Source organism: Pezoporus flaviventris, unplaced genomic scaffold, assembly GCF_033815535.1.
Source record: "Pezoporus flaviventris isolate CSIRO_AGI_PZ_B2104156 unplaced genomic scaffold, CSIRO_AGI_Pfla_v1 ptg000013l, whole genome shotgun sequence".
Taxonomy (NCBI): Eukaryota; Metazoa; Chordata; class Aves; order Psittaciformes; family Psittacidae; genus Pezoporus; species Pezoporus flaviventris.
The window spans coordinates 21,091,665-21,116,977 of record NW_026892561.1 but is presented as its reverse complement, the minus strand read 5'-3'; the positions used below and the strand labels follow the sequence as shown (position 1 = coordinate 21,116,977).

General features: G+C 39.4%; 2 protein-coding genes across 4 annotated transcripts in view; one reads left to right on the top strand and one right to left on the bottom strand.

Moving 5' to 3' along the window:
- The window catches only part of TRMT1L (tRNA methyltransferase 1 like), a 340,729-nt gene that overhangs the window by 206,180 nt on the left and 109,236 nt on the right, over positions 1–25,313 (top strand). The window lies entirely within an intron of this gene.
- Positions 1–25,313, bottom strand: part of CUNH1orf21 (chromosome unknown C1orf21 homolog) — a 122,531-nt gene that overhangs the window by 28,656 nt on the left and 68,562 nt on the right. For all 3 annotated transcript variants that reach the window (XM_061452106.1, XM_061452107.1, XM_061452108.1), the window contains one exon: positions 21,481–21,575. In XM_061452106.1, the coding sequence (XP_061308090.1) occupies positions 21,481–21,575 (95 nt within the window). The remainder of the gene's footprint in view (positions 1–21,480; positions 21,576–25,313) is intronic.

Genomic DNA, 25,313 nt, shown 5'->3' with positions numbered 1-25,313 from the left:
CTAACAGCAAAAATAATTTTATTAAAGTCACCAAAAGCCCCAGTGCTTTTCTATAAGACTGAGAGCCACATAAAAGCACAGCAGCTGCAACAGGCCAAGAATCTTCCCTGATTGCTGCTAAGAACATTAGCAAATAAAACGTATTTTGAAATAAAAATTCGTAAGCTGTAATTAATATTTCTCACTTGTTCATCTCTCCAGCAAAATGAAAAGCAGAAGAGACACAGTGATCAGGGCTCTCTGCAGATCCTCTACCTGTGTTCAATATTAAGTCATTTGTTCTGTCAATACTTTCAACTTTTGAACAAGCCATAGCAGAAACTCACAACATGTGCTCCTTCCTTGGCCTTTCTCTGGCCCAAGTTTTGTTAACTGTTTAAAATAGACTAGAGACATAGCAAGTTCTAGAAGATCATGACCTAGCAAGGAGCATACATGACCTTCAAGCAAGCTTATCAACTCTACAAGGAACAGCAACAAATGGATCATATAACTTTTACAAAGACAACTGAAAATACCATGCCTGACGCTTAGCAGCCAATCTGACAATACTTACCCAAAACTTCTTAACCTGAAGGACTGCAAAATCAGTTTTAAAACAAACTGAGGCATGAACTGCGTGTCAGGATCACTTTTTCCTCTATCAATCAGTGAAATGCAGAATTGCTGGCATTCCCTGACTCTTCATGAAAAGCACAGCCTCCCACACCACTTAGGCTATGGGATGTGATGGAGCACATCTCTAAAAAATCATGTTCTTAAACTTCTTGTTAATAGCTTTCCCCAACACAAACTTTAACCTAGGCACATTTTGTTCCTGGATCTGCAAAGCACTTAAGGGCCCATTTCACCTCATGAAGGTGTCTAAATCCTCCTTAGGTCAATGGTGCATATGCCCATAACACTGCTCTCCTGAATTATGGTCTGCATGATTCTTCTAGCATAAGACCACATATGCTGAAGACTCATTCTGCAGCTTTTAAACATCATGATGACAACAAATGACTTTATGCTGGAAGGACTCTTTGCAACACTGCTATGTATGTTTAAAACAGCTGGGTAACACATGTAGGGAAAGCAAGCTGAAGGGGAAGACAGGCAACCAACCAGCTACAGTTACAGCATGGAGGCCAGCTCAAAAAGCTGGTGCTATGTATAGGCAGAATTGATAAAATAACCTTCACCAGAGAAAAAAAAGGGAAAACAGCAGATGGGGGACCACAAGATGGGGGCATATTTTATGATACTTAAACCTCACTTAAGCCAATGGGGATCAACTGAGTGTAACAAGGAGAAGGAAATAAGCTCCTTTCAGCTAAGATTCCTCTAATCATTTCTTCCAAAGGAAAGCACAGCAGCCACACATCACCCTCAACTTGCAGCTATAAATAGTGGGTAGTAACACTGCACCATCCTATTAAAGTTTAGGACCATTAAAACCTTTCTGCTACTATGTATAAGGGCTTGCTTCTTTGCCTCAGCAAACATAATGGCCTGGTGTGCACTTGCTTACAGATGCACTTGTCTCAAACATGAACTTCTGCGTCCATGGTCTCTCTTCTCCAACCCTTCTAAGGACTTTTCCGCCCCTCAGACAGCACCAAGTGAGCTATCTGTGATTATATCAATTCCAGACTGAGATGGTGCCCAGCTATTTCCCTGGTTCGCTCACTTCTGAAAGAGCACATTAAACAATTTGCCAACCAGCCAGCAGGTCAGAGATCACTCAGGATGCTTTCAAGGCTTAGCTGGGAAGACAAACACTTACAGGATTAGGTGGTCCCCTCCTAATCCTCAAATTCAGAGTTTAGCTTAAGCCCCAAATTCCTGGAGCTTAAAATCACTTTCAATTAATATTAGTTGAGCTTGCTGTGAGGGTGGCTTTTGGCCAGGCACAGCTGCCTACATGGACATTCAGCACATTCTCTCCTGGAACGATCAGAAACTCTGGCTAACATTAATAACACAATACATGTTCAGAGAATATTTATCAATACTGAAAGGTATTTATTGACCTCTTGGTAAGACTTTCTCTCTTTAAGAGTGCAGTTACATAGTAAATAGATAGCTCTTTGACTGAGGTCTGCTACTAAAAGGGTCCCAGCCATGCACTTCTGATATGTTCCTTCTGCCAGGACTCAGACTTGCCTGGCCCTGTGAGGAGTCCTATTAACTCACTGATCTGTTTAAAAAAAAACAAAACAATTTTAAGTCTTTTTCTCATGGCTCATTCACCAACTGACTCAAATGGCTGTGCAGCCCACCACATGCCAAAGCCAAAGCAGCAGGGAGGTGGCATGGCCAAGGGAAACCTTCCCCCTCTCTCGGCTACCACCACCACAAAGCTCACCTCCTCGGAAAGCTGCACATTGTTAGTTGTTCTCCCCTGTTCCCACTCTTACCTTGTCAGCCTTTAATTACATATGTATGAATGCTACTGTGAGCAGGAACAAAGATGTCTCTATTGTGGTTGATTCATGGATTTGCATTCACATTAGCCTTCTCCTTCCCTTTCCTCCTACCCATGAGGTACTTTTGCAAAGACTTTAAATTATGCCACTTGTGTCTTTGTGTGATTATAAAGTAGCGCCCATTGACATGGCTACAAAGAAGGTTTTAGAGGAGAAATCATAGATATATCAGGAGTAAGTTCTACATCACAGAGGTTCAATAAACTGGACTTCCCAAATGAATTATGAACATAAATTTCACAGTGTAATTATCTTGCTGAAAGACAAAAGGATCTTCCAAATGTTTTGTTTAAAATTATTTAACATCTAAGTATTGATTAAAACATTTTAGAATGACTATTTATCACAAAAGCCAGATTACAGTGAATAATTTCAAGATAAGAAAACCAATCTAATAATGAGCAACATGTTTTAATTCTACATGCTGTACTCTCTCTTGTTATATTTGGTCTAAGCTATCAGCTACTGTAAAAGCCAGCCAAGAATTCTTCAAGCCCTGCCAGAGCTAGAAATACTGGCCAGAAATATTTGGCATATCACGGCTCTGTTTCCAAAAAGCAAGTTGCTGGACCTTCATAGCCAGGAAAATACAAGGTGCAAAGGACAATAAAAAATGGACTTATTTAATATTGTTGGAATGCAGCAGATCAAATGAATCCATGTGCTCTTAATCCTGTAAGACTGCAGCATGACAAATACACTTCATTTAGATACTCAGTCCCCCTGAGTCAAATCAGTCTAGAAGATTCAGCCACACAACTGCTGGATGCTATTCAATTAGCATGAGGCAATGATTTCCAGTCCTCAGCAATGGAGGCAGTCTTCTCCTTTAAAGAGCCAGGCAGTTTTACCTAGGATTAAATTTATCGATTTTTCCACTATGTATAAATAACAGTGTTGTCAGGCTATTTCAGATGAGTTCACCGACCACAGTATTAATGGATTTTGCTGATTTTTTCAAAGCACTCATGAAATCAAAACAATGGTGTCTTGTAACAAGGTGTAACTGCAGATGCAGCTTCTACAATGCATCTATCTCCGAGAAAAATGTGTTGGCACAGACAAGCCCTTAAGAAGTCGGGGCTTTATATTTACATAAGGTAGGGTGCAATATCTTCAGCCACAACTAGCCCTGTTAGTTTCAGCAAGCTTACCTGTTGCACTAAGCCCTGTTCCCAGGAGAAGGGTACCGGAAAGAATGAGTATCTCTCAAAGAAACCATACCTCTGCTGTTTTATTCAGGACTCAGACCTTCACTAATTCTAGTCAAGATAAGATCCAGTGTATAAACCTAACAAATCAGAAAATTGCAAAAACTTAGAAACAAATCCTAATTCATCTTGGATCAGGAAAAAATTAGGAGCAAAACCTAATTTTTCATCTTGAATCAGTCACAGGCGTGCAGCTGCCTAGTCTCAAAGCCAGGAGAGCTGCTGCAAGATCATGTTTTTCAGCCACCTTACTTTCAAGGAGCAGCAATGTTCACTCATCCAGATAGCGTATTTACCTATTTACAGAGAAAACATGCCCTGAAAACTCTGATTGGAACTGGGAAGGTTCTCCAGATTAGTTCAAGTGTAAATATATAGGAGGTACTGATTCTGAAAGAAATCTATAGCAGGATTTTCATATTATTTCAAAGATGACATTACCCTTTTTCAAGCTCATTTTGACATTGTTTAATGATAAAGCTCACTAGTTACACACCTGTGTTAAATTGATCAGACTGAATCTGAGCTTTGACTAATACTGAAGCGTTGTATAATGAAGGCATTCAATGTTCTTCATTCTGCAGCAATAAAACCTGCTTCCAAAATTCACCCTTTTCCTCTCAATTATGCTTCACAACATAAGCTTGTATTTTAAAGAAAATATCCATTCTGTAGTATTAGTATTTTTAAGGAGAACCTTTACATGGAAAATATGTTGCAATCTATCAGTACTTGAAACTTTGGTTTAGAAAAAAGAAAATAACCAAACTCACATTAATGTAAATCCTGTATTTCAGTTATACTGGTTAGAGTGAACATGTCATACACCTTGATTTTTGTAAGCTCTGGGCATTTTTATAAACAAGTTAGGAAAATCGCGTCTGTCTAGACCTGCTAGTTGAAAGCACTCTAAGATAAGTGCAAAGCTGGCTAAGAAGCCATGCAGAAGGTAGTTTACAATGGCACATTGTTAAAATGAAAGAATCCATCAATCAAGATTTTGTTGGTATCTGTCCTGCAGTTGGATTTTTGTTAGGGACTGAGATCACAGAATCATAGAATAGTTAGGGGGTTGGAAAGGACCTTAAGATCAACCCCCCTGCCATGGGCAGAGATGATGAGTAATAATGAAGTGGAGACTACGACTGCTCTCCAAAACCACAGAGAGAATCAAGTCAGCATGGACTCTGCTTTGCAGGATTCAAAGTTATCCTAACAAATTGGAGAGATGTACTGAAAAAGACAGGACATAATTCAAACAGGGCCCAAGTGCTAGGTATAGGACTTTGGCATGAATAACCAACTGGATATACACAACATGGAAACACCAGCTTATGTAGTAATTCTGCTGAACACGATCTAGAAACTTGCTGAACAAGAGCCATCAATATCATGCTCTTTCAAAGAAAAACAAGCATCATACTGATGCGTGTAAAAGGCATCATGCACCAAGAAGGTCTCAAAGAACCAGAAGAGCAACTAGCTCTACACAAAGCATGACCATTGAGAAAACACTTCATGAACTACAGCTGCTCAACCTAAAAGGTGGCAGAAGTGAGACACAATGAACTTCTGTTCTCCATATCTAGAGTGACCCCAATGACCATGATCACATACAACTTGACCATTAACTTGGAAGTTTGAATGGCAATTCTGTTAACTATTTCACTACCCAACATTTTGATGGTGGTATTCAGCTGAAGTCCCTGCTTCACAATACCAGTATGCCTCTCCTTTCCTTACAGCTATTGATCCCATTCTTAGTCCACTTCTATGACTTTGTTCCTGACAACTTCTTTATTCACATAAGGGGATGAGCTTGAAGCAAGAGCAGAGTAATCATTTGGTGTCTCCCACTCTAGTGTTAAGTTCCTCTAAACTCAACTAATCATGAAGAACCTCTGGCAGCTCACAATTTGCAAGAAAGATACACCAAAGTAATAAGCAATTTCACATTCTGCTTTTGAAGACAAGCTATTAAATTCACATGGTGCACTAGTTTAATCAGGAATCGTTAATTAACCTGTTCCCTTGATAAAAGTTCTTGTCATTCTGCACCAGCTATACATCACTTTCTTAGGATTCAGACTGTGGCCATAATGCTTCTTTGTAATCTGTCTTTCCAAGTTAATCTGTCACCATCCATAAACTCAAAGTGGATCCAATACATTTTGTTTCACTGGTAACTGAGCCAAGTCTGGGGACACTGAGGACTGGATGGTGAGTGATGCTAGAGCACCATTTCACAAAAAGGTATTGAGGGAAAGCTGTATTACAAATCCCTCCACAGTTTGTCACTCAACATGACAAAATACTTTATTATTTTACTGATATGCGTTATTTCCTTAACTGAACTCAGCTTTATGCTCTACGCTACCATCATAAAATCAATTTAATAACTTACATTCACATAGTAATCATCAGCATACATAATGCTGGAGTCGTAAGTACAGGCTATAAAACTAGGGAGATCTGTAGTGTCAGATTATTAAAAACATTAACATACGATAAGAATCTAAGTCTGAATTTATTACAAGCCAAAATTCCCGGTGATTTTCTATTACATTACCTGAGCAAAAAGACAGGCTAACGCAATGCTTTCCTAAAAAACAGAAAAAAAAACCCAAACAAACAAAAAAAAAACCAACCCAAAAAAATAAAACCCTGGCAACAAAGAAACACCAAAACACATGCCCCCCAACTTAAAACACAGCAGTCATAGGATCTAGATTTGAATCTCTTCTGTTTTAAAGCACTCACAGAAGTACGATACCAAGAAACTTCCATCACTACTTGGCTATGTGACTTAACTGCAAGAAAAGAGCTTTACGAAGTAAAAAAGTGAACAAAATGAAAACTTGGCCAAATTTTCCACATTGGCGCAGGAATCCTTAACTGGGAACACTCTGATATTCTTCCATAAGAATCTGCTAAAATTTACGCCCTGAAAAATGAGCACAGCAGACAAAGAAGGTGCAGAGAAGACAAGACATACCAAGACTTCTATATAGTCATTTGACCAATTCAATTTAGGTTTTCTAAAAGGCAAACTTACGAGTTGATACCAACTGGCTCTTTTCACACCCTCACAATTCTACAGATAATTTGAAGGAAATACAACCAGAGGAGGCAGTTTAACATGAGACTACTGGATCCCCATCTCCATTAAGACTCCACTGAGCTGGCTCTGGAAAAGCCCCTATTTATGGAGGCAAAAGGAGAAGCATGGAAGGGCACTTATCCAAGTCACCTTTTTTTCTTTTTAATTAAGATAGGAAAATACAGGAAAATAATCTATAGTGTGTTTTATTTAAGTAAGAAATCAAGTACAGCCAGAAGATCAGCTTCCAAAACACAACCAAGCCCACAAGGAATATGCAAGTCCACTCAATAAGCCTTTGAACTGCCTGGTATCTCTTGGGCCTTCCATGTGTTTTTTCCCATTTAATAGTTAGATTTGTTTAGATAAACTCATAAATACAGTTATTTACATAGCAAGATAGAATGGTGTATTTAGGGATTTTAAGCAGAGGAAAATTCTTTCATGCTAATCGTAAAACAAAAGCATGCCAAACTTTAACTAAAGAAACATGTTCTAACACCGAGAAACTTTTATAATTAATCCTTGCCTTAGATCACCTCAGAAAGAGTTATGAGTCTAATTAACATCAGTTTAGAAATTGCTCATGTCTCTGAAATCACTGAAACTAGACACTGAGTAACAGACAATCTGTATGCTTTCTATCCCATGACCAATTTATGGTTAAGCCCTGACTCACCACATTAAGTCCGAAAATATTTCTCCACATTAGCAATAGCTCAACGCATAGGCACAAGCGAAACAACAGACACCGTCCGTTGTGAGGGGAAAACAATCCCTTCCAAATTTCCCCTCTGTGGATCAGGGATGAAAACAATGCATTGCTAAAATCTTTTGGTGGGGAGGATGGGACCTTTTTTAAAGAGCACCAGTACTATTCTTAGAGGAGTTACATGGTGTGCAGGTTGTGGCTAGCAAAGGCTTGGCTGGCAGCCAGTCGTGGCTGGGTTTGCTGCAAGGCAAAGCAATGCCTTTAGCTCAGTAGAACAGTAGAAGGCTTCTGCAGAGAACTCAATACACAACCTCCTAAGAACAAGCTGTACTTTGGAAAGACATGCCACGTTGTCCTTGCATCTGCCATCACTACTTCCACACTGCTGCCTCAGTCCTGTTTCATTGCTGAATGTTTTCCCTAGGAAGGAAATGAGTGTAAACATCGCTCCAGAAACAGTGTTCCCACACAGATGTTAATCTTTGGAAAAGCTGGGCAGGACAGAGTAACTTAGAGAGCCAGGAGATCTCCAGAAGAAACAAATCCCACAAATATACAAGCTGCTAAACTTGTGCATCCAGCCAAGCCCTTATAAAAAATAAGGCATGATTTGACCTTGACTCACTCTTAGAGGTTATGAAGCAACTTGAAGCCAATTATTTAAGAGCCCTACCAGTCACCTGAGAAAGGGCTGAGGATTTCCTATGTTCAGCTCACGTATGCTGCTAAGGCAGTGTGCTCTCCAAACCTATTAAGAGAAGTCAATCTGGTAAACCCACAATGTTTCACCAGCATAATGTTACCAGCATCTCTCCAACCCTGAAATCATCCCCTACTTTCCACCACACCTCACAGTCAAATCTGTCCCTCTTCTCTCTCTTATGGCAGCTACATTTCTCTGAATGGTTAAAGGAAAAAGGAAAAGGGCAGCTTGATGGTGTGCTCCCCCTCACATTCATCCAAACCGTCCTCTCTCACCACAGGGTCTGACATTCAAATACTGGGGGTATAGGATGGCAGCACATCACACTCAGCTGCATAGCATGCCTTTACCCCCTTCAGTGTTTGGCTTTTAATACCCTGGAGTTTGAAAACTTATCCCTAAGTCACTCTCCTGGAAGTACACAGATTTTGGAATAAAAGTGCTGGTTTAGACAAATTGTTTGGGAAGAATTGGTAATATATGAGCCCCGTTTTGCTGTGTTTGCAGGCAGAGTAGCTGCTTCTGATTCCCAGCTACTGCCTTCAGGTGCTGCTGCAATACAAGCTACATTTAAATACATATATATGTGCACACACACAATTATAATATTATTATGTTATTAAAACACATTGGTTTTGTATTCCCATGCACAGACTACCCAGCAGCTTGCTTATTTTAGTTAAAGCTGCCTGTCTTTGATGCTATCCCATGGAAAGATTATATATGAGATAGAACAGCACGCAGAAGCACACAGCCAGTGTGGTTTGCACAGATCAAGTGTAGGAGATGAAAGTGGAGCACCGGAGAGCTGTGTTTGAACTCTAATAATGCTTCTTGTGGGAGCAAGGAGCAATTTAAAGTAAAAAAATGTTTTCTTCCCAGTGAGAACAAATACAAGATTGTTTGGTAAGCTGCATATTAGCTTAGTTCAGTATTACTTTGCTATCTGTGAAAACTAGTGCTTCACATTTAAAATTATTCATGTATACAGATTTATGTTACAACATACCTACATGTAATTCCAAACTGCATCATCCCGTGTATTCACAAGAGCCTGAATTATCTGCGCAGCATCTTCATAATATTGAATTGCTTGCTTTTACAAGCATAAATTTATTTTCATAGGGTTTTTTACTCCCTGACTTAAGTAATAAAAAAACAAAAACAACCAATAAAAAAAAAAAAAAACAACAAAAAAACCCTGAACCTGGGAAGGTTATAATCCTATACTCATTCCCCTTCTCCCAATCCAATTTTCTCTTCCTCTTTCCACCAGATCAAACGTGGAAATCCCTTCCAACGTATGTACTTGAATCTTTCAGCTGCCTGCAGAGCAGCTGGTCTTAGCCATCTTCAAAAGCAAAGGGAACAACTGAAGCTGAAAAGCAAGAATATAGTTAAAAAATAATCAGACTAAGCCCCTTCCAGCCCTGGTTTAAGCATATGTAGTACAGATGGACAGATATGCTCATTGTTCATCCTTAGAGGTGGCTGAAGCATTTCTAGTTCAAGTGGAGGCAGAGAGAGATCCAACACAGGGAATTTCATAACGACTAGCCAGAACTGGTAGCAATGCCAAAAGCATCAACAGTGCCCTATCACTTGCTGGAGAGGGAGTTTATGGATGCAGAGGAAATGAGAACCCCCAAAGTTCACACAGTCCCAAGTCCAGCCCCTATCACTCTATTTAAAACAGAAGCATAAGCTGCCACCTTCAGCTTCACAAGATTAAGAATTTTTTATGCTGACTATATTTGGCAGGTGCCTAACCATGTTCCAGGCATTACAGAAACAACACCACAATTGAAAAAGTCTCTCATTTACAAAAAGAAAAATAAAAATCCTTCAATTTCAGTTAATACATTTTAAAAATAATACTGAAAAAAGAGCCTGCAAGCATCACCTTTATTTCGGCCCCTTCCCCTTCACAGGTCTGTCTTTGTTTCTAGCCGTTTTTTTTTTGTGAGGGGGTGCAGTGAGGCTTGGGCTGTACAGAGCATCAGTAATATCTCAAGAACACCAGAAATGTCGTTGGTCTCCCCTATATGGGTGATGTGTGCATAGCTTACATGACCTCGCTTTCATCCACCACTGGGAATAAATCCCCCCATCTTGGTTCACTTACCTCCTCACTGTGGATTGATTATTCCATGGCTTCACACTGCCCTGGAGATTTCTGCAGTGCCTGCCATGGCACCAGTAAATCCCCTTAGCAAGGTGGGTCAATGTAGGCTGAAGAATGTTAACTTCTCAATGGTCCCAAAATGCATGGCAGCCAAAGTATAAATGAGCAAGCTTCTGAGTTATTTCTCTTGAGGAGACCTGGATTTGCCAAACCTGTCAACCCAAGCATGCAGTAATTACGGCTAAACAGCTAAAGAAGCCGTTTAATACAGCTAATGAGCTTCCCCAGCAGCCACCTCCAGTTCTCTTCCACTTTCTTGAGAGGAGACATCATTAAATCATGATGTCCTCCACCCACATGGGGCCTTTACTGCAGCACTGTCCCAGCAAGCCTAAACTGATAAAATGCCTGGGTAGCCCAGCCCCTGCAGAGACCCCTCATTTCCCAGGGAGAATTAAAAAAAAAAACAAACCAAATCAAACCAATTCACTTTACGATGTCCACAGTGCTTTCAAATAATTTTGTACTAAATACCACCATTTTCTCCATGGCAGATTTTAAATATTTACCAACTTAGTTCACACATTGTGATGAAGCACAATCAAAATATCAAGCAAGCAAACACAAAACAACTGATACAGCAGTGGAAAATGTTCCATCTCGGTAACAATGTGAGCATACAATTGCCTAACAGGTGGAAAACTTAACAAAAACAGTGACTACTGAAACAGGAAAATAACATTTCATACTCATTCAGTACAACAGGCATTGTCTTTTTGAACATTAAATAATTAGCTCTCTCCTGCTACAACTTTTATTCCTGTGAGTACTCCTTATTCTTGATCTTCTACTGTATGTGCTTCTAAAAGCAATTTTTTTTTCCTATTTCTTACTAAATAATCAAGATAGGGGGAGTGGGATGTGAAAGCATGCAAAAATAATTTAGGTGATGAAGAAACTCTCACATGGATTGGACAGTGGAAGAAAATGACATTGCTTATGTAAAAAAGGAGACAAAATGCAAGAGTCACAAAACAATAATGTTGCAAAATTGATTGGGAGCTCCGTTTTTTTTAATCCTAGAACAAAGGAGAAATAGGGCTTTTCAGAGAAAAGCAGCAAATTCAAACTGATAATGTTCATTTGTTTATTTGTTCAAGATCAGTTAGAAAACTCTCATTTTCAAATGACAAATCTAGATTATGCAACATGCTGCTATCACATGCTGTCCATGGCAAAAGCTCAGAACTGCTTGTAGAAAGGCTCTGCACTTATTCAACCAGAGTGAAGACCACTAGAATGAAGCACAGACACACAGGACCTGACCCATCTTATACAGGACAACACTGGGTCTGACCACAGCAATCCCTCTTGGATTAAACTGGGAAAGATCACATAAAGTCACCATAATGTTCACAAAACACCTGGAAAGAAAAGCTATGAATAAGCTCCCATCTACATCAGAAAGGCCACATCAAAATAGTTTTTAGAGCTGATGAGTGCCTCAGCTATTGCTATGTGGATTTAACACCAAGTAAAACACTGGCTGGTGGTATGCTACCTTTGCTGAACAAAACCTGTGTGTCTTCCTACGCATCCATAATGAGGTGTATGTCTCATTAAGGTAGCCCTATGGGCTACTTGGGATGCCCCATTTCTCATGGAAAGCATGTCTCTCCTCAGCTACGGCAAGCTGGGAAGTTCAGGGCTGTAACAGCCCTCTGAATCTCTTCTCACCTCTCCCTGTAGTGTTTCTGTTCCTTTTCCCCTTTTTTGCCCACCTTTCATGTTTTGCCTCGTCCTACTATTCCCCTCCAACCTCTTCCTAGGATAAGTCATTTAACTCCCGCTTGCTTTCAGCAGCTGCTAATACAGATTCCTTTACAGGGCTTTTGATTGTACTCCCCCTAGCAGCACTGCTGGCCACAGAAGATGCCACCTTTCTTGTCTGTCACTCAAGAAGATGCATTAAATTCCACCCAAGAGATATATCCAACACAGATGTCGAGGCCTACTTTGCACAAGAGCTGTCAAGCATCATCTGCTTCACTGCATCTGAGATCAAAGAATCAACAACCTCAGAAGACTGCAGAAGCAATCTCTTCCCCCAAAAACATGAACAAATCCCATCCTTTCATACCAGTCCTCACCTTCAAATTTGATCTCTGAATGTATACAAAGCCATCATAATTCAGCATGAGCAAGCTAAGTTCCCAGCTACTATAAATCACTTTAAAGACTCGTGTCTTTATGAACAGGCCAGGGGATCAAAGTGCTGGCACTGGTCAAAGAAACACACGACAAAGGTAGGAGAGAAGGAAGCATCTGTCACTGCAGAGTATTAAATCCTGAGAACTGAGTGCTGGAGATATTTTACGTACAGGAGACAGTAGTGCATTTGACTGGTTTCAAGTTCACCTCTCAACTGGTTTTTAAGACATCAGTTAGCAAAGTTCACAGAAGAAAACACTTTCCACTGCAAAAGACAGCCACAGTATAAACAGCTTGCAGCAAAAACCACCTCAGCGTCAACAAACCAAAATTAGTAAATCCAGTACTGGTTTGGACTCTAAAATGGCACATCCCATCTCTCAGCACCTTGAAACTTCTTTTCCAGGTGCAATACTATATTCAAACTGAGAGATCAATAAGGCTGCATGGTTAAACATATAATTAAATATCTATGGATAAATTTGCTTGTTATCTCTTTGTACTTAAGTGGTCTGAAACTAGCATGTCACTGGATAAATATATCCTGGGAATTATGTTTTCTCCATAACCGCCTTAACTGAAGGAGTCTAATGCCTGAAAAGAAAGCTTGAGCAAATAATACCATCTATAACTAAATTTGAACAGATAAAAGGGTCAACTTCTAACCTTGGTGTTATCAAATGGAGGCAGGAGGACAGAAGACTGCAGCTCAGCAGTGGTCAGTGGTACTCTTACCCAGGACTCTTGGGCTAGCAGTCAGCACAACTGCCTGGATTTGCCACCTTTATTCTCTTGACAGTGACTTTTGATGATTTTAGGCATTTTTGTGTCTTCATTTCTGCCTGCATATTATCTTATTTTCTGTTCCAAAACAGCAGAATTAATAATCAACACCTACCAGGCAAGGTGTTGAAAAGCAAGTACCAGAGGACACAGAGAGCTTCTATTGTTGACAGCTTTCAAAATCTTATTGCTCATCCTTGTTAAAGTTTCAGTTCAAGTTTTGAGATACTCAAGCTCTTAAATAATAAAAATAAATAATAAAAATAATGGAAAATTATCTACTTTGACAAGCGATGGGAACATCTCTGCAAGTTTTGTGAGAATCCTTTACATCAATGATGCAAGCCAGTCCTGAAAATTTGCTCTAGACAGCTGCCCAAGGCTCCTGGGCATTAGAACTTCACTAGGTTATTTTTTTCTCCCAGCAAAAGATAGCAAGACTACGATTGCACGCTGCTTCTGTCCACTGTTATTTTAATATGCTTAGAAAGAAATATCATTATATTTTTTAAGTTTTCTACTTTAAAATTGCTTTCATCAAGAGCCTTATAAATTGTATCATTCTGCCTCTCAGCCAGGCAAGATGTAGGTGAAGACAGAAACAAGGTCTAGTCTGAAGATATGTACCTGGAGCAATTACTTTTTATGTTATTTTATGACTTGCTAAGAATATTTATTAATAGCATCCACTTATTTTCTAGATTTTCAAAAATTAACTAGAGGAAAAAATTCATCTTCCACCAAAACCATTTTTAATGGAATCCTGAAGAAAAAGAATATTAATACTCAGTGCAATCATTTACTTTGATGTCTATATAATATGCAGTGACCCATAAGTGGAATGAGCTAAAACTGTCATAAATTCATTATGAGAAGCTGTTCTTTGAAGAATATCACTGCAAATTTGAAATTAAATGGGCAATATGGAAATAAGCTAATTGCATGGCGTTTCAAATAACTAGTTCTAGTAACAATATCTTTTCTGTGCACTTCTCTTCCAGCTGCAAATGCACCTCTTTCAAAAAACATTGTAGAAACTGGTTTATGAAAATTGAAATGTTGTCATTACTTTGCACTGGGTGATATGGCAGCATTCATTTAAGCTCTCATTCTTGAAGGGAAAAAAATCCAAAAGATGATTTTATAATTTTAATTTTCCCGGGAAAAAGAACCTAGGAGTACATGGAGCATAAAATGCACCAATCCAGATTCTACAAATGAAGACTGGAAGAAAACACATCCGATAAATAACTGTATACTCCCAGGGGAATTTCTTAGGTATCATCTTACAAAAGCAAAAAGCGAAATTCTTTACTTGCTTTGCCTGATCCCTCCTGGCACTGCTCAAAGTTGCTCTGCCTGAAGGAAACGACAGCTTTGCCCTTGCAGCTGCTTGGGGCAGGAAGGCTCATGGGTGCCGCAGCCTGCCTGTCTGTCTGTCTGCTGGGGTAGGGGATGCTCCCTCCTTTATACTAACACGAACCTTGCCAACACTGGCAGAAAGGAGCTTTATATTCGTTCATCACTCCTTCATTTAGTTACTTTTAAATTTTACTCCCTGGTTTTTGTTTACTTACTTACTCTGGTGGTGGCTTTTGTTATATGGTTTATTTCTTGAACTTGAGAGAGGAACAGTCCAGCTGGGGAGCACCTCTGCACTGGTCTGCGAAGAGCCTGTGGGATCTGTTTCCACAGACCTCCCTCAGGGCCCCAAGACTGGGCTGATTCAGCATTTAGGCAACGTGCCTTTCCTTGTGGGAAAACATGCGGGAGTAGCCTTGCTTTGTAGCCCTCAACTTCACTGCTCTATTTTTCAGCAATCAGGATTACAGGAGATGCAATGACTAGGTGGCACAGGAACCCCTGCATATTATCAAGTCTTTATGCACACCTGGCAGTGCTCAATTTGTTCTTCTATTATTCTTATGCTCCAGGAACCAAACAGAAAAGATGCTTCAATTTCTTCTTTCCCTCCCAGAATGACCCAAGCTGTATTTTTCAGTGGTTTTGTGTGTTTTCCTGCCTGGATTCCAATACAAGGGACAACAACATCTTCAAGCTGCTGAGCTGAGGCTTTAGATCTAAAAACAGAAGAAAGGAAAATAAGGTGGCAAGAGGCAGAGAAGTAAATAGCCTCTCCTTGAGATACAGAAAATAGATACCCATCCACCCCAGTGGATGAACCAACATGATGAAATCATTCCAATGCTCATACCTGGAGCTTACACCATGCCAGCGGTGGGACATGAGCTCCTTCATGCTGGATGATGCTGCATACAGCACCGAAAGCAAACGAGGGATCAACACAGGACTTAACACAACAAAACTCTTCAGGATAGACAAAACCTGAGAAAATCTCTTCTTTCTAAGGGCTTGAGGGCTGTTAGTCTTGGTCATTTCTGGTTTCTTTCTCCTTATAAGCAGAGCATGAGCAAGTTCTATCCTGAAATCATGTGTTTCAAAACACGCTATCATTGCAAAATGGTTTAAAATAAATACTTAGGTAACTGCAGCCTGAAATCTTACTACTGTAGTATATGTATTATGATACTAATTTTAATTTTTACAAAGCTCTTCACCAATGTATTACAACAGTGCTGTTACACATTGTGCTGACTGTATTACAACAGTGCTGTGATAAATATATAATTATGCATTTAAAACACAGCAATTCAAAGCTTATCTAGTAACAATAAGCAGCAATGGCTTTAAAGACTTAAAGGTACTAAATTAATTGTGTTTCCATGCTTAAATTTACACTTTCCCATGCTTAAATTTGCACTTTTAGAAAGGAAAGCACCACAAATACACAAATAAATTTAACTCCAGAGAGTGGTGGCTAGCTGATTTCTTTTAGCTAGCTTATTCTTCATATTCTTTTATCTCCTAGATTGGGCATCTTGGCAACAGAATTAGAAAGATATTTTCCTAAATTGATGTGGAATTCAGACATACTCCAATATTTGCATCGCACATCACAAAATATTTATGATTGATGTATCTGTAATAAATGTTTTGTATAATACAAATATTTAATAGGCATCTTTCCTTTCACATATTACATTTTATATAGTAATTGCAGTTGTTTCATTCCTCATTTTCTGCTAGGCTTTTAATTTCATACACTTCATTTATCAGATACTACTGTCTACTTTTACTATATGATTGCAGAAAATAACTGGTGTTAAATACAGAGCTATGGAGACTGAAGTTTTGCAATACTAAGGATTACGGAGCTGGATGATAAATGGCAAAAAGCGGCTGGGCTGAGAAGCTCAAGGCATAAGAAATAATAGCACATGCAAGGCTGACAAAAAATTACATTTGCAGGTAAGTGGAGTGGAAATTTACACTTACTGGGAAAAAAAAAACCCAAACAACAAAAACATCATTATTAAAGGCAGAGTGAGAGATAGCAAGAGCAACAGAGAGAAACAATTTTCTTTCAATTCCATCACAAATTCATCTCAAGCTAACATACAATTTCACTACAGAGCTTCAGGACAAAACAGAGGATTATGCCCGATTGTTTTGAGGGTTTGGATAACAAAGCATAAAAATCCCAGTAAGTAGCCTTTTATGCCAATGAAAACCAGAAAAAGTTTTCTATACAAAATCATCTAAAAACTGAACTGCAATAAATATCAAGTTAACCACCTAACACACACACAAACAAGTAGCTTTATGTATTTGATATTTTCAGAGGTATCTGTACTACTACAGACCGTTTCAGAGGAAAACTAATAAAGCTCATCAAGTCTGCTAAAGCATTGCTAAGCTGCATGAATACAACACACCTTCTTGTTTTATCTTTTTTGGCAGTAAAATTTTACAGTGGAAAGCCGTTAGTGCTGCAAGAGTATGGAAATGAGAACAATTAGATTTGTCCTTATTATGGACAAATTATGAATGTAAAGCAGGCTGTTATGATTGTAGCCTGTATATTTAACATGATGGTGTAGATCTGAACAGTGAGTCCTTTCCAAACTAAAAAAATAAAATAAAATAGTTCTTTAGAAATGGTAAAATATATTATTTATTTTGAACATACCAGCTTGTGGCAGGTACATTTTAAAATAGATTTTAAAGTATTAATAGTCCCTAATTTTAGCATTTTAGCTTTCCAAAGCAACAAAACCAGGTAAGTTACATATGTGATTAGTTTTGGTAATATTTAGGGTCAGAAAAAAACCATCCAGAGCTGCTGAATGGTAAACTCAAATTTGGTAAAACTCTCTTTGCTTTAGAGAAGGCTCATCATAAATCCTTAGTCTGCCCCAAGAAGATGCAGAAATGCAGGAAAACTCATCTTTGTGGAATTACTGTAGATATGCAGGGAGTTGAGGTTTAGTTTTAACATATGTGGGTCCATTACTCCACTTGCCATGCTGGCATGTCCAAGCTGTGCATGGAGACACCACTGTCTCGGCTTTGCCTAAGACAACAACCTTCAGAGGCTGGCTCACGGTGGGCAAAGTCGGCTCACCTGCCTTCCCAGCCACACCAACCCTGGACCCTGATACAACATCACAGTCACCCATTCTGCTTCTCAATGCACAAATAACCATCACATTTGCTTATTTACCTCTAGAATAACAACACACTTGAGACCTTCTATTCATGCTCACCATCTCATAGGAAAATTAGCATAATTTCAATTTTTTCTTAAATATATATAGCCCAACACTTGTGATTAAAAAACGTACGTAGTACAAACAACTTCTTCCTTTTGCCTATTTACTAGTTCTTTACAGATCAGAGTTCAAATATCCCTGATTTAGCTGAGCAGTTCTTAAAGCACATGGTACATAGTGCCAGCATGCAGCATAACCCCAGCTCTCCAGCACCTAATCCTGCTACATCTCATTCCTGTCTGCAGGCTACAAGGATACGTGTGACTTCCAGCTCAAGACTTTTCCCACCCAGTGGAACATGTCTTGCTTTATTTTGATGGAGAACCCAGGCAGGATGCTCAGGAAGGTACCAGGAGCCAGAGGTACTATGAATGAAACCAGGATCAGAGAGATCCCAGTGGCAAGTGGAGAAGCAGAGAAACTATCTGGATAAAGAAGTGAATCAGGCTGATGGATACAAAGGAACAGTAGGAAAATAAAAAGTGACTTTGGCAGAGTCTGAAACAAGCTTGGCTTTTTTATCTTTTCTTATTTTCTCCACACACCCCCCCTCCTATCCCCTCACCTCCTTTTCAAGAGCCTATATTTTAATTCAAAGACTTGATTATGCCAGAAAATGTCTTCACATGCAGCATTTTCTGTTTCACCTGGCAGACAGTTCTAGCGCAGCCATTCTTGTTGTTAATACATCTTAAAGAGTATTTCTGCTTTACAATTTCAGACTTACTCAGGTTTTGAGCCTTGCTTAAGGCTCAGGTTGAAGTGGAAAAGATTGTGGTTCACTGACAGAGCCCCATTTCTTCCACAGACACCCATGGCTCGTACCAGCCCTTCTCCAGCTTTCTCTCTGAACAGAATAAAAGCCTGGAACCCTGAATACAGTGCCCCAGTACAAAATGGAAATTTGCCTAGTGACTGCCATGTCGTCCCATTCTCTTTATCTACTTGTGTGACCTTTTTTCTTCCTGACTCAGAAATATTGCAACACTAAAGGCAGAGATGGCACCACATCAAAGAGCCTAAGTTATAAGGGAAGCAGCTTTATTTTCACTTGAGCAGATTTTTATTTTAAGCAAGACTTCAAAATATCTTAAAAAAGTAACAGTGTTGATAATGAGACCAAAAAATTTGATGGCATCTGCGTAAGCTAATTCAAACACAAGTTATCAGAGGGTAAGACACCCCACACCAGGGCAGTTCCCAGGGAACAGACTATAATGAGATTCAGGTTACTCATCTCATCCGGGCTGCATTTCTGAAGGAGATGTGAATTAGCAGCCCTCTGACAATAAGGAAACGTGGGATTAAGAAACAAGAGAGCAGAGAAAAGAGCCAGTCGATTCTCCCACTGCCTTTTCTTGTTCCTAAAATTTCTGTTGCCTGGAAATGGCTGATGAGAAGATGGGATTATATAAGTGCTTGCCAACTTTTCACACGTTAAGAAAATTAAAGCCTGAGTGATGGGTAGCTTAACCCATCTTCTAAGCAGTGAACTAAAACATGTTTACTAAGGAGAACTCGAACTGTGAAACCCCTTTCAAAATCCTGGAGTGATGAGGACTTGACAATTCTCAGGATTAAAAACCTGCATACATTACAATGTAATCTCCTTATAGTAAGATGAGGAGAAGGAAAATAAAGCTTTTCTGGTGTGCAAGATGGTTTCTGTTTTAAAGTATATACATCCTGTCTGATCGAAGACTTTCTTGTGTTGTCTTTTTTTTTTCTTCTCTCCCAACAGACATGACAGAGAGCTATACCAGCCCTCCAACTCCATACTGATATGTTTTCCAAAACCAACTGCTCCCATTAAACATGATCTGTCAGTAATAAAATAAGAAGTACTCTGCTGTAGAAATGTCTCTTCCTAAATTTAATCAGGCTAACTTTTAAGTGCTAGAAGCAAGCGGGCACTAATGAAAGTGCAAAATATCTCTATCTAGTTTTGAATACAACTTCAGCAACTGCGTCACCTCAGCAGACCTAAGATGTCCTGAACTATTTGTTGTTATCATGTAAGTGGCATCTTATCTTCTGCAAATATTCTAATTTCATTACAGCTGAGGGGCAGTTTAAAATTTAGCCTGCTAAACTTTTCCCACTTTTTATACTAATAAAAAAAAAGGGAATGTGCTCATTTGCTCATTTTTCCTTTTTCTCTGTTTGTCAGCAAAGCATTGGGGTCTCTACAGTGAGGAAAAATTCTTGTAGTCACACTTCTTCCAGTTCAAAATAAACGTGCTTACATTGGCAATAAAGCTGAATGCACTGCAGATGCCGCTAGAAAAGGTGATATTCTCAGCAATGTTTCTCAGACACTGGAAAAAACTTCAAAACCCTGCTTCAAGCTGAAGTTGCGCCATCCACCAGAGCATCAGCAGTGCAAAATTGCAGGTGGCAAATACCTAATCTGGAGACTGAAATAGAAATTGTTTCCTGCTGTTCAACCAGTACTCGAGCAACAAGGCTAGAGCAGCAAAATAAACCCTCTTTATTACAGGAATACATGTGTTGTTATGTAATGCAAGTATGTGTGTCTAGAATATGGAATATGAAGTATCCAAGTTGCCTGGAGCTCACTTGTATCTTCAGGAAAAGAGAAAAAAAAAAAACAGTGGATTTTTGTACAGCTGCCCAATGACAGCAAAAGGCAAATCCTCAGCTGGTGATAACAGTTATGGTTCCACTGAAATCTGATGATGGCATTTCCCCTTTGGTCTTACTGACGGAAGGGACTAAAAAAAAGCAACCCTACATGAAGAAATGATGCAATGAATGAGTGTAAACAGAAGTAAAATTTTGCACCTGAGTATCATAACTGTGGGATAAACTTCAAAAATTTAAACCTGGGAACCCCCCAGTCAGCCAATTACAAAAATCTACATTCCTTCAGCTCTAGAAATGAAGAAATGACTTATCAGAAATGCCAGATGTGACTCACCATGATTTTTAATTCGCTTCAACAGCATCCTAGTCATTTTAAATAGCATTAAGTTTACCTGTGACTTATTTCCAGAAAGTGAAACTACAAGCTGGCAAGGTGCTCAAATCAGGGAAAAAGAAACTTGCACAAAATGATTCTTTCAACTACTGTGTCACAAATATATTGCTTTTTCTATTCTGAACTGCCTTCTCTGTGAGTTTTAAAATATATAAAACCAGGAAGTACAGAGCAAATAGTACCTACATAAATAGGTCATTTTCTTAATGGTAGAGCACTGCTGGTTTACAACCAGCTTGTTTGCAAATATGCATTTCAAAGTGCATATATTTGGGCCTGTAAAGGAGGTGGGTGAGAGTAACTGGGGAAGCACTCATTCCAAGATCAAGTAGAGCCTAATTCAGAAAGACAAGCAGGAAAAAGTCGTATTTAGCACCTTCTATGTGAGCTTCACAGAGAGTTATGACATTTTGAAGAAAATCCTCTTGCCACATGTAAGCTGTAGTTTGAATGTGCTGCACGTTGCATATTTCATTACAAAAGCAGAGCCATGTTATTTCATTAGATAAGTGATAAGTTCGATCCTTACCAAGTTTTCTTGGTTCCTGGCTGCTATTTTCTGATCATCTTCTCCCCCATTTTTCATGTATTTGACCTCTTCCACTGGTTTGATCCTATACTCATCTGAGCACCGAGGAAAATAAAAAGGAAAAAAAAAAAAGAAAAAAAAATTTGAACCAGTGTAGTTCAGCAGCTGGGATAAAAACCAAACTAAAACCAAAACAGCTGACTAGAAAGGCCCTAGTTAACCAAAGCAACTAAAATCACATGTATATAGTTTCAAAGCTTTAAATGTGACTGATAACAAGGAAATTCTTCCTGACTGAAGCTTCAGTAAGAATTTCTAGCTCTGGTTTCCAGAAATTGTTGTGTAGCTATCTGGTCTGTTATAGCCACAGCACCACAAACAGGGGATGTTCAGTATGTACTCTCCCCCAGATCCCTATTTTTCTGTATAATACATTCAATACAAACAAGTTCTTGCTCCTGCATCATCCCTGGATTTTTATTTTCAGTGGGCAAACAAGCGATGTACAGTAGTTACTACAGGGAGAAGTCTACTCATGGATGTTCCTTGCATTGAAAAAAACTCCTTTGAAATGCAATGCTGATGGATGCCATTAAGTTAAAGCTGGGAGAGGGGGAACCCTCACCTAAACCCACTGTACTTATTTGTTTTCCCTGCACTGTTTGAACTGAGCTAAAGAAAAGGTACACACTGCAAAGTCTTACAACAATTTCTGAAGACCTTATATTGACCATCTTCCTACCCCCACTCCTCCCTCCTCTGACCATTTTTCTTGCACATGGTACCCAGACAGAAATCCAGCATGAAAATAACTTGTAAGAAAATAAAGATTCCTGGTTTGTCCTTAATTATTTATCAGCTCTTCAAACAATAAATTCCCAGCTCCAGTGTCAGCATGAAAATATTATCTAATGTACATGTGCTATCCCACTGTAAACAGCCTCACTAAAGGAATTTTTTCTTTGGTAGGACAAGATGGGATTTCAGTAGAAGTGATTCTTTTCTCCAGCCTGAGAATCCAGTGCTTGCAATATCAACACTACCTTTTCCCAGCTACTTTTTGCTCTGGTTATCTTTATAGCACGTTAAGTCTATCAGAAAAGCACCCAGAGTTTTGTGCCCACAGTCCTCCAGCCAGGATATATAAAACAGAAAAGAAACTTCACACCACAGAAGTGGAAAATGTTAATACAAAATGAAATGAGACACAGTACACTGGGAATAAAAGACAAAACCTCAGCAAATTAAAAGAAACTGCACAAAGTTTATTATTCTTCTTTGGGTTTTCATGCAATTTTATCTCACTTGCTAAGGAAAAAATCAGAAGACAAACGGATTTTTCTGGGTTACTGTATTGTTTAAAAAAAAAAAAAAAAGAAAAAAACAACCAAAAAAAAACAAACATCAAAACTATTTAGAAGGAAGCCTATTTTCAGGAACCCGTTAACCACAGAGTATACAGCTTAAATGAGCCTATCTCTGAAAACAATCTTTTTTTAAAAAAAATACAGTATGGTTTTGCATTTGGCCTAGTCTGTTTCTATATGCCTTTTTTATTACAGAATCTAAATAAAACTGTGAGTTTATGAAATCGGAGCATCTCAGATGCAGAGTCTCAAACAGATGGAAGAATTTAAGACAATATTAGATCAGTAAATGTGAGCAGCACTTTTTTTTTTTCCTTTTTTAAATGTAATTGAGCTAGTCTAGAGGTGACAATTCATAAAACCAAAAAGGCTGAACACAATAAAGCCTGGGAATTAGAAGTACTTGATTGAGTGCAATTATCTAACTTACGTTTTTCTCACTGCTTCAGTGATCTCTGTTGTGATTAGGAATAAAACCCACATGCAGAAAAAGCATAAAACTCCCATGGTGGCATGTAGGGATTTGAACAGAAAAACAGATGAGAAAGAAAAAATAACAGAAAGGAAGCTTGCACAACCTGCAGCTAGTCCACATTAACTAAAAGCAAGAGGCATGTTCAACCCAGGCTTGTGAAAAACAAGTAAGGTATGGATGCCCTGATGTTCATTGGCAAAAATAAGCTCCAAAATGTGTCTCCTGCTTAATCCAAGGGATCAGCTGTGACTGAACACTAAGTGCATGCCCAGGAAGCAGGCCATCCTCTGTCGACTGTATGTAAGGGATGCTTCCTTGGAAGACATAGTCTCTTGTAGCAAGTGGAACATGATGAGCCTGTAACTAATACTCAGTATAATCAGATTCATAGATGAAAGTTTGAGACAGATTGACAGGATGGAGGCAAGACAGGAAGGAGGGTTTATGTTGGGAACTTAATTCTGTATTTTTTTCTGGAATTGATCTTATGAGAGTTCAGCCAAGTGTTGCTGTTTGGGTGTCTGAGCTGAGGACTTGCTTGTACCTGGCTTCCCAATATTCATCACCACCATTGTGACAACACTCTTGTGATTACTGCACTATTACTACTTACGGATTTATGCTGCTTTTACCAGGTGAGTACAACAGAACAGAACAGGTCAGTTGAAAGGGACTTACAGTGATCACTTAGTCCAACTACCTGACCAGTTCGGGGTGACCAAGCTAAAGCATGTTATTAAGGGCATAATCCAAACGCCTCTTAAACACTAACAGTTCTGAGGCATTGATCACTTCTCTAGGAATCCTGTTCCACAGTTTGACCACCCTCTCAGCAAACAAATGCCTCCTAATGTCCAGTCTAAACCTCCTCTGGCACATCTCTGAACCATGCCCATGTGTCCTATCACTACATCTCGGTGAAAAGATGTCAGCATCTCAGCCTCCACTTTCCCTCCTCAGGAAGCTATAGGGAGCAATTAGGTCACCCTTTTCAGCCCCCTTTTCTCCAAACTAAACAAACCCCAAGTCTTTAGCTGGTCCTCACAGGACATGCCTTCCAGCCCAGCTTGTCATGCTGTGTCTAATGCACATCAGGATGCAGTTTGATCTCTGGGCTGCCTGGGCTGACTCCTATTGAGCAGCCCCAGATCCCTTTCTGCAGGACTGTTCTCCCAGTTTTGTACTTGTGACAGCATCACTATACCCTAGGTGCAGAATTTGGCATTTGACTTGTTAAATTTCATCCCATTAATCATAGCCAAATGCTGCAATCTATCTTAGACACCTCTGCAAGGCCTCCTGTCCTTCATGAAAGGCAACTGCTCCTCCCACTTTGGTATCATCAGCAAACTTGCTAATCATGCTTTCAACTCCTGCATCCAGATAGTTGATAAATATACTGAACAGCACTTGCCCTAGGATTGAGCCCTGAGGAACACTACAGGGTGACCAGTTACCAGCCAGATGTAGTCCCATATACTACAACCCTTTGAGCTCTGCCTTTCAGCCAGTTCTTCATCCAGTGTCCTATGAACCCACTCAACAGCTGTATAACTTGTGCAGAAGGAAGCTGTGAAGGACAGAGTATCTGTGAAACCATGTTGACTGTGCCTGATGATTCCGTTACTCTTTAAATGCCTTTCAGTGGCACCCAGTAGAATCTTCTCCCTAATTTTTCCAGGTGCTGAGGTTAGACTAAGAAGTCTGTAGTTCCCTGGATCTTCCCTCATGCTCTTTTTGTGAATTAGAGTAACACTGGCTAACTTCCAGTCAGCCTGGACATCCCCAGACTTCCAAGACCTTTGGCAGATGATTGTAAGGGGTTCTGCTGTAACATGTGCTAGCTGCTTCAGAACTCTGGGGAGGAGTCCCATCAGGCCCCATGGACCCAGTGAACATTCAGCTGACAGAACTGGTCCCTTAGGAGATTATAAATTTAAAAAGAAAATCAGGAGGAACATGTAGAAGATACCTGTTTCTGTAGATGTTAG